General features: G+C 31.2%; 1 protein-coding gene across 9 annotated transcripts in view; it reads right to left on the bottom strand.

Moving 5' to 3' along the window:
- Positions 1 to 13566, bottom strand: part of LOC127719536 (pleckstrin homology domain-containing family G member 5-like) — a 127406-nt gene that overhangs the window by 13474 nt on the left and 100366 nt on the right. For all 9 annotated transcript variants that reach the window (XM_052225752.1, XM_052225747.1, XM_052225748.1 and 6 more), the window contains one exon: positions 576 to 740. In XM_052225752.1, coding sequence (XP_052081712.1) covers positions 576 to 740 — 165 coding nt within the window. The remainder of the gene's footprint in view (positions 1 to 575; positions 741 to 13566) is intronic.

Here is a 13566-nt window from a genome sequence, read left to right as displayed (position 1 = left end):
CTACATATGAGAGTGATCCAGTTATAAATGTAGGTCATAAGGACAATCTTAGAAGCTATTATCATATCTCATTTCCGTTGACCTCCAATAAGATGTTTAAAGACTGAACATGTAAATATGTTGAAGGCCAATATCATATTCAACAGACTACAGTAATTGTATAATTGGCACAAAATGCAATAATCAGAAGTTTACAACTAGGCCTTGAGAGATAGTCCTCTGATTGTTGCTCTTCATATTAAGTTACTCTAAGACCTTTATATGCAAATAACACTTTATTAATTCTGTGCGTCTGACACATTTATGGATTTACCTGAACCAGAAACACTCAAACTTATCAAAGCCAGGTGTTTGAATACATAGACACATTTGGAGCTATTTGACCAAAAGGGACCTAAAATGAATAGCGAAATTCATCCTAGGTCAACTTTGCCTGAGGGCGTTAGAACCTTTATGATAAAAGTATCATTCAAATTCTTGAGTAACTTGCAGAGCTCAGAAATACCCTTTCAGAAGTATTGTATGAGGCAGACCTTTATTCTATTCGACTGAGTCTGTCCGACTATGAAACTTACTGATGCATTCTCTACAATAGAGCTCCAGTGAGGTTCCATTTCGAACATATCTTCTTTTTCGGACTGTGTCTCTCGTCCAAGAGTAAGCAGTTCTGGCATATGTGGGATTCCATTTGTACTATAGTTGTTTAGCAACTCGTTCAACTGATCTTGTTTCTCACGGTCCTGAAATAAAACAAACAATCATTAAATAATGAATGGAGGTGCTATATTAATTCTTTTTTTTTTTTAATTTAATTTCAAGGTGACAAATACCGGTACTTATTGTATCTGGATTCAATAAATAAAAAGTTTGATCCAGGGTCAAACAAAAGTCAATCGAAAGTTTTGTCTGCTGTTTATAACAATCTAATCCTCTATAGCAAAACATCTAAATAAATTTCTTATCCAATAAATATGAGAATGACAACTTTTTATGAATAGATGTATTCATCTCAATTTTATAGCAAGCAATTTCTTAAATTTATGAGGTTGAAGAAGTTGGCTTTTCTGTATCAAAACAACCATTATACTCAACAATTGAGGGTCAAACTGAGGTAAAGGTTTGACAGACATAAACTGATTCAAGCTGAGGCAAATATTGAGCATTTAACAAAACTTTATCCTGTCCATATACTAACTGATGATAGAATGAGATAAGTCACTCCCTGTTTCTCTAAACAGGCCTCATCTAAAATTTAAAGTATTTTCAAGATATAGGACTACAGGTGTAAAGATATTTATTTGTTTTATCTCAGTTTTGGTATCCCCTTATTGATTTTTTATTCCTGAAGCCAAAAACTACTATCTGCAAAAAAAGATCTGTGAAATGTTTTGTTAGCTTATAGAAAATGTTCATGACCTACAAGTATTTTCACGTTAGATTTTTGTGACAATTGTTGCTGTAAAAAAAAATGTTGCTCAGTTGTTTCCAGGATTCATGTGTAAAACAGCAGCTAAAATTAAATAAAGCCTTCATGAAACAGACAAATTGCTTCTAATATCAAATTTCTCCTACCTTCCAGTGTCTCATTTTTAACAGCGCTGTCACGTCAATATACATCCCATAATATCATAACACATTTTAATACAGCAGTACTTTTATAATTCAGTTTACAAAATCTTTATCGCATAAATAAAACATTAATTTCATAAATGAGTGAAAATATCCATATCACATTAATACAGTAACAATAATATAATTCATTTCAATAAATCCAACGTTTTACAAGAAAAATCTGTCACATGTGTTCTATATTACTAACAAATAAAAAATTGTGACTTCAACGCCTTCTCGTCCTTATATAATAATATCAATAACACCCAAAACAAAACCACAAGTTAAACTATAGCGGTGTCACCGCTCTTTATTTTTATCTCTAAAGGTAGTCAAGAAATACAAAGGACTTTTAACACCTAATATAAATATTGTACTCATATAGCCGTTTGTCACCGTATATATCAGTGTATTAGATATGCATACTTCTAGATCAGCTGTGTGCTTTTTTGTTTGACCTGAATAGGACCAACGTCATTTCGGTTAAATCCTATTTTACAAATCAAAATTTGATGAGAAGGGTTTCATTTTGTATTTTATGGTAATACTAATAATGAAATGCTTGGTCATTATTTTCTCTTTAACCTTTAATATAGATAACAGTCTTTTTTTTTTATATAATAGAATATCAATTTCAATACGTATGGAATGAAATTTTTTTCAATTCCCCCAACATCATCCTACATTTCATACAATTTTTAATCTCTATTAATTCTATAATATTACGTCACTGGAAACTGTTTTGTACACTCCGCAGTTTTCATATGTAAATTAAATAGTTATAGTTCTCTGGAATGTTATTGTAACATATCATAAAAAAAAAACTTTTCAAACTTTAAATTTATCATTAACTTCTTACATAGATGAAGAATGTAATATAAATTCCTAGAAAATTAGATATTTTAAGCTTACTCTTTTGTCAAAAATATTTAAAACATTTAAATTTGAGAAAATGTTTTCATATCTGACTACTAAATATAGTTTTATCAAATAGGCAGATGTTTCTTTATCTGGTTTAAGACGTAACAGTAATTCTTATTTCGGCCTTCATATAAATCCGGATTCCTATCAACAAGAGTAGCTGAAAATTGGAAAGAAAGAATTTAAATTACTCAAACATAATTATCCTCAGCTATAACAAATGTTGAGATGTAATAAAGATGTAAGAATCATATTAATACAGGAGCCTATGTAATAGTTTCAGATTTTTTTACAGACAGACCATATATTTGGTTTATAAAACACAGGACTAATATGTAAAAATAAATTGTTTTCTGGGAAATGTTTCAACCTGCCTAATATGTTTATAAAGGACCTTTACAGCATTATAGGGAATTTCTTTCTAAAATAACAAATTTGCACATAATTATGCAAATCTAAAAAAAACAGATGATTTTGAAATATCTTTTAAGACTAAGTTAATATCAGGATTCTTTTATAAGGTTATACCTTGACCATAGGAATACATTTTTTCCAAATACAATTTAGGAATGGTGATTTTTGTTTCTCAAACTTAAAACTTAAGAGGTTCAGATTTTACTATCAAAGTATAGAAAGTTGCATTATCTACCTACTGTCTTATTTAGTAATACAATTGTATGTCAGGTAAAAATGTAATTAATTACCTGTGTTCAGGTGATTAGTATTACCTGTCACTAGAGGGAAGTGTTGTACTAACGAGTGTTAATAACTGTATCATATTCATTAATTACATTTATAAATCTTTCATAAAGAACAGACATGACGCCAAAATCTTTAGTTTGCTTGCTTATCGTGGATAAATGATTGATTGTTGTTTGCTTTATGTCCAGTGGCAAATATTTCATTTTTGTTCATGAAGATTGCAGAATGAATGAAATGTCTGCAAATTATTTATTTGAAGTTATGATGTTCCCAGGAAGATGTTATGCTTATGAAATAATAGGTTTTAATAATGGTTCACAACTTTGTAGAATAACATCATATGACTCAAACGAAAACAGTTGGCAGACCAAATCAATTACAAATTTGAAGAGCACTGAGAACTAAACTTCCAAAAAAAAATGTAACAAATCTAGCTACAGATATTATTGTATGGGGGTAGAAAACCTTGTTGTTTCAAATGATATTAATATTTACAAACAAATCTAGCTACAGATATTATTGTATGGGGTAGAAAACCTTGTTGTTTCAAATGATATTAACATTTACAAACAAATCTAGCTACAGTTGTTTAATATTGTACAGGGGGTAGAAAACCTTGTTGTTTCAAATGATATTAACATTTACAAACAGTCAATTTACAGAAAATGATTGCATCAAAGATCTTTCCTCTTCTACTGGGCCGGTGATACCCTCATGGAAACAAATTGCAACAACATACGAACTTAGTATTTATAAAGATATGGATAGCAATTTACATGTGAACTGTTTGTTTGATGTACATAAATAAATAAATTAAGTAAGACAATATATATAACTTTGTTTCATCTTAAGTTTTATGTTTTTGTTCTTTATAAACAAAACGATGTAATCACCATGCAATAATGAAAAGAAACACTGGATTCAACAAAACAAAAAATTCTTTTATTCAGCATTGATGTCATTTTGCACGAAGAAACGCTACAAACACCTATGTCATCAAAGATCAAATGATTCAATTCTGCCATTGTTCACTTAAAGAATTATTTAACAGATTTTTATCAAAACTTAATTTAGCTGTACAAAGACTTAATTTATCAGAACAAGATAATCAGATCTAGAGTTACGGTTCTTTTTCTTCTAACAATCGTCAAAATGTCATGCAATACAATGGAAAGGTTGTACTGTTAGAAAAAACCTATAGGTAACAATCTGAATGAAAGTAAAAATGATTTGTTCTTTGTGGTATTAGTACAGACCGAAAGGCCGACAATTACAATACAAAATGTGTCAATTATGTACTTAACATGGCACAAAGTGGCTAAAAAAACCACAAATATTGTTAAACAATCTAAAAATACTGATTGTTTTGCAAAGAACATAGAATTTTATAATAATGTCAATTCAAACTATTGTAGTTGTGGGTGGAAGGATTATAAATACTTTCTGATTAGCAAGTACAATATCACTAATGTCAGGCTGGTCTTTTCTGGGCTATGTGTGTACCATTTATAAAAGTTACAGTAGGACAGACAACACTGAAAAATTGGTTATACCTATTACCAAAAACCTAGTGGCAAATATCTCATCCACCCTGAGCCAAGACAAACAGTATATATATAAATAAGAATGCAGGCGTTTGTCGTGCAAACCAATAAAAGCCCCACTCTTCATTCAACATATTGGAAAACGAGTAGGTTTAATTTGAAATTGACACAAGTTACAACATATTACTGTTGAGCTGCTGAACACGTATGAATTAGCCATTGCGTTAAAACTAGTTTCTGAGAGACCTGTGAGGGAAAACAATTGTTAGACGAACAAACGGTAAGCTGACTGCAATGTAGTCCCTTTCATAAAGTGAGGGCATAATATATCAAATAGAGGTCTTCTGAACAAGAATGTGTCCATAGTACACAGATGCCCCATTCACACTATCATTTTCTATGTTCAGTGGACCGTGAAATTGGGGTCAAAACTCTAATTTGGCATTACAATTAGAAAGATCATATCATAGGGAACATGTGTACTAAGTTTCAAATTGATTGGACTTCAACTTCATCAAAAACTACCTTGACCAAAAACTTTAACCTGAAGCGGGACAGACGGACGGACGAATGAATGGACGCACAGACTAAAAAACATTATGCCCCTAGGTGGGGCATAAAAATTAGTTAAGGATAATTTGGAATTTTTTATGGAATATAAGGGCATGCTTTGTCATGCCCTTTATACTTCAAGTCATCCTGGAGAGTCCATTACAATAAGGGTGTTAAAGTTGAGAGGGATTTTCTAGAAAATGCTGGAAAACATAAAAGATGAGAGTGCATAGTTATACAAGAATTTTTGTTGTTGTAAAAACTACAAAAAATAAATTGACCTTAGTCTCTATTGAATTGTCCAAAATTTACCCCAAAAAATTAAAACTGCTATAAATTATAACTGGTGACTTAAAGCTCAAGGATACGATTTATGACGTACATGTAAAAATTATCAAATGATGTTGAGAACATGCTTATTAATTATGTAATTATTTATGTCTAAAATTATGTTAATTTATTCCCATCATTTGCATATTATTTCAGACATCATACAATGTTATCTACAATTAAATCAAATTTCCCTCATCTATGGTTGTACATTTGTATGAGAACTTCCAGACGACAAACTGATCAATCAAACATGTACTAAATGAACTTTCAATTATATCAAGGTCATATAGAAAATAGGACACAGTGGATCAATCATCAGGATGGAACCTCTTGACCTGTCACTGCTGTTCACTTTTTGTGGTATCAATCCTTTTTAACAAAATATACTGACCCCCTAAAAAAGCAGTTATTCATTACTGCCCTGATGAAAATCAACAGCAGTTATTCTTGACCAACAAAAAGATAGCTGTATGAAAGTCAACAGCAGTTATTCATGACCAACGAATAACGAAAAGGTAGCTGTATGAAAGTCAACAGCAATTATTCTTGACCAATGAAAAACAAAAAGATAGCTGTATGAAAGTCAACAGCAATTATTCTTGACCAATGGAAAAACAAAAAGGTAGTTGTATGAAAGTCAACAGCAATTATTCTTGACCAATGAAAAACAAAAAGGTAGCTGTATGAAAGTCAAAAGCAATTATTCTTGACCAATGGAAAAACAAAAAGGTAGTTGTATGAAAGTCAACAGCAATTATTCTTGACCAATGAAAAACAAAAAGGTAGCTGTATGAAAGTCAACAGCAATTATTCTTGACCAATGAAAAACAAAAAGGTAGCTGTATGAAAGTCAACAGCAATTATTCTTGACCAATGAAAAACAAAATGGTAGCTGTATGAAAGTCAACAGCAATTATTCCTAACCAATGAAAAGGTAATATGTGCATTGTATCAGGCTGTTGGAGTTCAGAAGTAAATGAGTATATATTGTCCCATGTTCCTAATTTTTTGTTAATCAGTGCCCAATTTGGTAATGAATCTGTAAAATTTGGCAGTGCAGGTCTTATTTTGGAATAAATTGTCTTTACTGACAATTATCTTGATTTATTCTACCACCAATTTATGCGACTATGTTTATCACAGTTACAAAATGATTTATAAACTTGAGAACTTATGTATGACATTTTTTACATTATTTTTAATTCAAGATGTCAGATATAGCTATTAATTTTTGACAAGGGGTTTGACAGAAATGTAACTTTAATCAGATTGACATGGAAAGCATGGGTTTGACAGAAATGTAACTATGACCAGACTGACATGGATAGAATGAGTTTGACAGAAATGTAGCTTTGATCAGACTGACATGGAAAGCATAACTTAACGAAGGTCAAATTGAGCTGAAAAAGCAATGGCAATGGGGAGATAAGTTTATTCCTGTTTTAGCCTTAAAGTGATTATTGCCCTTGGTATGTCCAAATATCAATATGTGCCACAATTGCAACTGAAATTTGACATTCAGGACATTTATATATTGTCCCTGTTTGAGCCTCAATTGCCATATACAGATATACTTAAGCCTTGATGTTTAAGACAAAGGTGGCCTAAATATCTATTTAACCTTGACATTGAAGACTTAACCTTTAATTTCCTTCTGGTTTCAGAAATGCCAAAGGTTGACTTGGTGTTAAGAAAAAATATGGTAATCTGTGGACTTCTCCCTTCAAGTACTTAAAATCTATTGCTGAAGTGGAGCATCAGTTTGGCAGTGCAGAATGTATAAATACTTCACTTCTGCTTGGAAAGAAGACTTTTAATCCAATGCCTCATGCAAGGTTAGTGCCATGCTCTCTGCACATTTCAAGAGCCCTTGAAAAACTCGTTGAAGGGTCTGAAGATGACCTGTTGCATTTTTCCGTGGCTGTTACAATTCTAGCCCTGAATCCTAGTTGACCAGTAATGCAGAATTACGTATTGGATTTATTGTTAATTTGTTTTCTTCCCAAATATTTATGTAATGTTTGCCACTTGACATTAAGAAACCAACAAACAATCAGTGTGTAAGCCCTGAAGGCCACTCAATTTGTATCGTTCAAGTCAAAGGTATGTCCTTTTCTGAACCTCTGCTAAAGTTAAAATAAAAAGGGCATTGACTAACATTATAATGTATTGTAATATACAACATTACTTAATTCATTCCTTTGATGTTTTCAAATGCTTAGAATATATCTGAGAAATTTATTGACAATATAAAGTAAAGTTTATATTGGCAAAAAACTATACAGTAGAAAAAATTTACATGGTGAATATATGTAAACACTTAAGTATGCCATAAAACTGAAACAGCTGGATAGAATTACATACGCTATGATATTTTATGGAATAATACATTTAAATCATACATTGTATTTTATTCATTTTTAATAAAAGGAAAAGAAAACCCCAAATATTAGTGAAAAACCATCTTCCTTGTTAGGAAACCAGCAAGTAAACCAGTACATTAACTGGTGAAGAAAAAAATATCAAAGAAATATCCAGAAATTTGGGACTTTTAGATGTAATTTTAAATATTAATTTATATTTCAGAAACCCCAAAGTATCCCCTACTTTGTTAGCAGTAAGCATTATAAGCAGTACAATATTTATAAAATTCAGAATCCAGAAATTAAGGATTTTTAGATGTAATTCACAATCTAGTCCAATAATTTGAAATTACATCTGTTGGGAGCTTTCTTGGATTATTAGAATGAATGTTGGTGTTTTCGATCTTTGTTGTTAGACAAGGGTATGAATGGCCTTTATTTATAAGCAAGGGTCTAACAGCCCTTTTAAGGAGAGGAGGGGGGAATGGTTGTTCATAAAATCAAATTTGCCTTGCAACATGCCATCTAAAGACCATAAGAACTTTTAAAGGGTTCTTTAAAAGAGCTCACAACACATTCAGAGTCAGACCACACATATGTGTATTCATAAGACATTTCCCCCTAATATTGATTTTCAGGAAGACATATATATACCTGTAAATACTAATGTCCTCATGTATCTTGCCAGGTATAATTACAAACTGTTACTGAGGTATAAATACTTAATGAGCTATGAATCTTACATGACAAAAGTACATTGTACATGTGTATATACATATAAAAACATATATATATCATTTGATGCTTTTTTACAAGTCTGTTTTTATGAATAATGTTTATTGTTCTTCAACATCAATAGCGAGGTTAAATTAAAGTTGTAGTTAAATTCTACAAAGATATTTGAATCAAAGGAGATGTGGAATACACTGAGTCAACGAGACACTAACCCTACAAGTAGGGGCTGCCCTTCTCAAAATTCAACAGTACTAAACAAATTCAAAAAGTCAGGATTGGATTTTTATTGCAATAAAATAATTGTTCTAATTGACATTTTAAGGAAGAATGTGAAATTAATACCAAAAAAAGGAGCCCATTTTTCCAAATTTTGAACTTGAGCATGCATACTGTATTTGAATTTAAATAGTATCAATACACCTACAGTTGACAAGAAAAAGGTTGAAATGCCCCAAGATCTGTGTATACCTAATCTCCAACAAGATCTTTGTATACCTAATCTCCAACAAGATCTGTGTATACCTAATCTCCAACATGATCAATAATATTTTAACTGTCATCCAAAATATTACCGTTAGCCTTACAAGATTTTACAATGATATGAAAATGTATATGAATGTTTTTTTCAGGTATTATATGAAAGATCAACTCTTCTAAGCTTAAGTTCTTGTTCCCGTTTCATTTCATTTGGAAGCTTTCATTTTATCTTTTAATCAATATTATCCCTTGACCAAAACCTTTCATATTAAAATATTAGGTCATCAATCTCTGTATTTTAGTTTTAGATGATCTGGTTATAATGATTACCAATGAGACTACTATCCATCAAAGACCAAAGGAAAAGGATGTTAATTAAATAAACAACTAAAGGTCGTTGTGCGGCCTTCAACAATGAGCAAGACTTATGTACTTTAGTTAGCTATGAAAGCTCCGCAGTGTATGCAGTGTATAAAGCAGTTAACCATGTAAATCAGAGTGTTGTTAGTATCTAGCTTGGTATCTAAGACAGGGAGATTCTGGACTTTGCTATTAGTCAGCTTGGTATCTAAGACAGGGAGATTCTGGACTTTGCTATTAGTCAGCTTGGTATCTAAGACGGGGAGATTTTGGACATTGCTATTAGTCAGCTTGGTATCTAAGACAGGGAGATTCTGGACTTTGCTATTAGTCAGCTTGGTATCTAAGACAGGGAGATTCTGGACTTTGCTATTAGTCAGCTTGGTATCTAAGACAGGGAGATTCTGGACTTTGCTATTAGTCAGCTTGGTATCTAAGACAGGGAGATTTTGGACTTTGCTATTAGTCAGCTTGGTATCTTAGACAGGGAGATTTTGGACTTTGCTATTAGTCAGCTTGGTATCTAAGACAGGGAGATTTTGGACTTTGCTATTAGTCAGCTTGGTATCTAAGACAGGGAGATTCTGGACTTTGCTATTAGTCAGCTTGGTATCCAAGACAGGGAGATTCTGGACTTTGCTATTAGTGCAAGCTCTTTGTTCAATAATGCAAACCTGAAAGCAACATTCCAGATGAAGAACAGCAATAAAGAAGCTGTTACTTTTATATATTGATTATTACATAGAATTTTTTTGTCTCATTACATACAGTGGACCTGATATCCTTTTTTCTTCATTAAGGAATGTGAAAATTCCTGTAAATTATTAAACATATTTTTATCCTACCATGTAACCATAAATCTAGTTTGACAACTGTCTCTGACATAAAATTCACCTAATATAATTATCTCCAAATATAATCACAGCTATTTCCTCAAGAACCTGTCCAAAATGTCCACATAAATGACCATTTCTCTGCATAAATCAAGTTATTTGGGTCATATTTTAACAAACAAATGCCAGATTTTCAAATAAAAAACATTTGTCTCCATGTTTTCTGTCAAGTTTTGTGTGTTTTTATGATATAGGATTGAATAAATGATGTCACTACAAATTGACCTATTTGTACAGGCCTCAAGTAGTATGAACTTGTTTGTACTGCACATTAAGGGCTTTAATTGATAAAATATTTCCAATTGTTTCCAATTTAATAGCTGACATACCAAAGACTAAATCAACAGCAAGTGTCTTTCTTTTACATTTTTCTTTAATGACACAAAACGACACAGGAGCAAACCAAAACTTTTTAATTTCAAATAAATTAAATGAATATTTGTGGCTTAATAAGTTTGAGTCAGAAGTCCCTATAAAATGCATATTTTAACTCCTTTGTCATTCATGATGTTTTTATGTCCTTTATATATATACCATCTCATTGGTTAACCTAGGATCTCTTTTCATTTTAACCAAGAACCAACGATTTTTGCAATAGATTTCTGTCCAGTCCAAAATTTCAATTTATAAGCTACTTTAAAAGAGATGCATTTCAAAAAAATTCCTTTCAACATCCTACACCCTTTTAAACATGTTACCATGACAATACTCATGAATAAGCCCACTCTTTACAGAGCCACCTTTATGGTAATATATGCAAAATAAATTCACAAAACTTTTGTAAGAATTGAATTTGCTATGTAATCAATTTTCCATTTTTCTGTCTGTTATAAATGTGATTACAGATCTATAAAGCTGTTATTGTTGATCAATATACTTGAAATAAAGATGTAACAGGTTTTATTGTGTAACAGAAAATATTCATTGTTGGTGCCTGTTGAAGCTAAATAACCAAATATATATACTTTCCAGAAAATATAAATACTTAAGAGGGAAAAAAAATTGCAAATACAAAGGACCCACATCTCGAGAAAAGCAACCCTTAATGTATTCTTTTCAAATTTTTTGTTTTATAATAATCAGAATGACTCTATTAAACATGTTTGCAGGTGCCTAACCCTCCTCTAACCTGGGACAGTGATTTAACAGCACAACATAAGAACAAACTGTAAAAATGAGTTGAAAAGGGCTTAACTGTTTTGTGAAGGATCATATTTGTTTTAAGTATAATGCCCCTGGGGACTTAATTTGGAAAACAAAATATCTTATTTTATCTTATCTAATCTTTAATGGGAATTTTTACAACTAAACAAACTCTCAGAACATTGAAATAGACAATGACACAGCAATGAATTCATGTTTTTACCAACCGTCTAAATAATTCAAAATCAATCAAGATTTCCTTAAGTTTAAAAACACTTATATTGTCAAATAATCAAACAGTTAGTTTACCTTCCAACTTTTTGTGATATTTGGTCCGATAGGCCAGGACCTCCTGTAGATGGGGTTGGCAGTAGACTTATGGATTCTACGCTTTACCACATGATCTATCGTGTGATGAGAACTCGTCATTTTCTTTTCAAAACTCTCTCATATTTAGTCATTTCTTTAAAAGTTATAGTCTCCTTGACAAGACTTTCATTATGCACTGCATTACTTCTCATGCACAAATTTTCTTTAAACTGCACTTGATAAGGAAATTCCTTTTAAATCCTTCCTCCCTTTCAGTCTCAGACATTGGACTTTACCACATAAAATTCTTTTCATTTCATATTGTATCGAATATTATACCAGACTCTAGTATTTCACAGCTGAGACCGTCTATTAACTTTAATAACAGTATGTCCCCTTCATAACTTTCAGACTATTTTACATTAAGTCTATTAACTTTAATAACAGTATGTCCCCACCATAACGTTCAGACTATTTTACATTATAAAGTCATACCTGGACTCGGTACAATGATTTTTTACCTGCTTCATTTCACTAACATGATTGACAAGGTGTTTGTTACGTTATAAAACTTACATGGTGTTTCCTATACAAATTTTATTAACTTTTATTTTGATGATGGCTTGTAATTTGATGTTTAAATACAATTCAAACGTTTTGATGATAGGATCTTTGTAATGAGTGACCCGTAGATATCAAAACTGAGGTCAGGAATAAATAATCTTATATTGTATTGTATTGTTAAGAACATTTTCTACATCAAAGTCAATATGGATTTGAGTACATTGAAATGGAAATACTAATTAAAAATCCATACAATACAACAATTCTTACATTACAATAAATGAGGCACATCAAGTAGGAAAATTTTAAAATCTATTAGCAAACAAATTCTTTATGAACACTTCCTATATGCTGCTCAGATAAGTTCAATTATTTCATCTGGAGACATTGAGAGGGTTATATGTAAAGGGAGTTATTTGCAAAGAATATAAGAACATGAAATAAATGAGCGATAAAATCAATAATTTTTAAAATATACCCATTTGTAAGAAATATAGCAAATAACAATTTATCATTGCCAGCAGGATAGCAGGTGCAATAACACTGAATAAAAACAGTTATATGACATATTCTTATATGGAACATAAAAATATAAAATTTCCCCAATCATTGCAAAAAGAATTTTTGAAATTTTTGAAATATGGTACATATTCACACCTACATAAAAAGGGCACAACTTATCAAATATGATAGTTAAAACTGTAAATATTCAATTCGACCTGTGTTTACCAGACCTTATTAAAGTTGTCATATTTTAGGGTTTGTTCTCAACTTGATGAATGGTCCTTGAAAGAAGAGATGCACTTTTTCTTACCTTATTTTTAAAAGACATCACTGATATTTTATTATCCAAGACAAATACATTCTGGATATGGTGTATTCCTGCCCATCTGCTGCATAATTTATGATTAAAAAATCCTTGTTTTATTTTTATCTTGAAATCCTCAAGTTTTATTGTGATCCTTTCAAAACGTCAATGACCTTTACATGTTTAATGATCTCTCTATTTTGAGCCAATATATACATATATAGTATCCTAGTTGAAATATTGGCATGATT

Source organism: Mytilus californianus, unplaced genomic scaffold (assembly GCF_021869535.1).
Source record: "Mytilus californianus isolate M0D057914Y unplaced genomic scaffold, xbMytCali1.0.p SCAF_11, whole genome shotgun sequence".
Classification (NCBI taxonomy): Eukaryota; Metazoa; Mollusca; class Bivalvia; order Mytilida; family Mytilidae; genus Mytilus; species Mytilus californianus.
The sequence above is the reverse complement of the archived record's forward strand: the minus strand, read 5'-3'. Positions and strand labels throughout refer to the sequence as shown.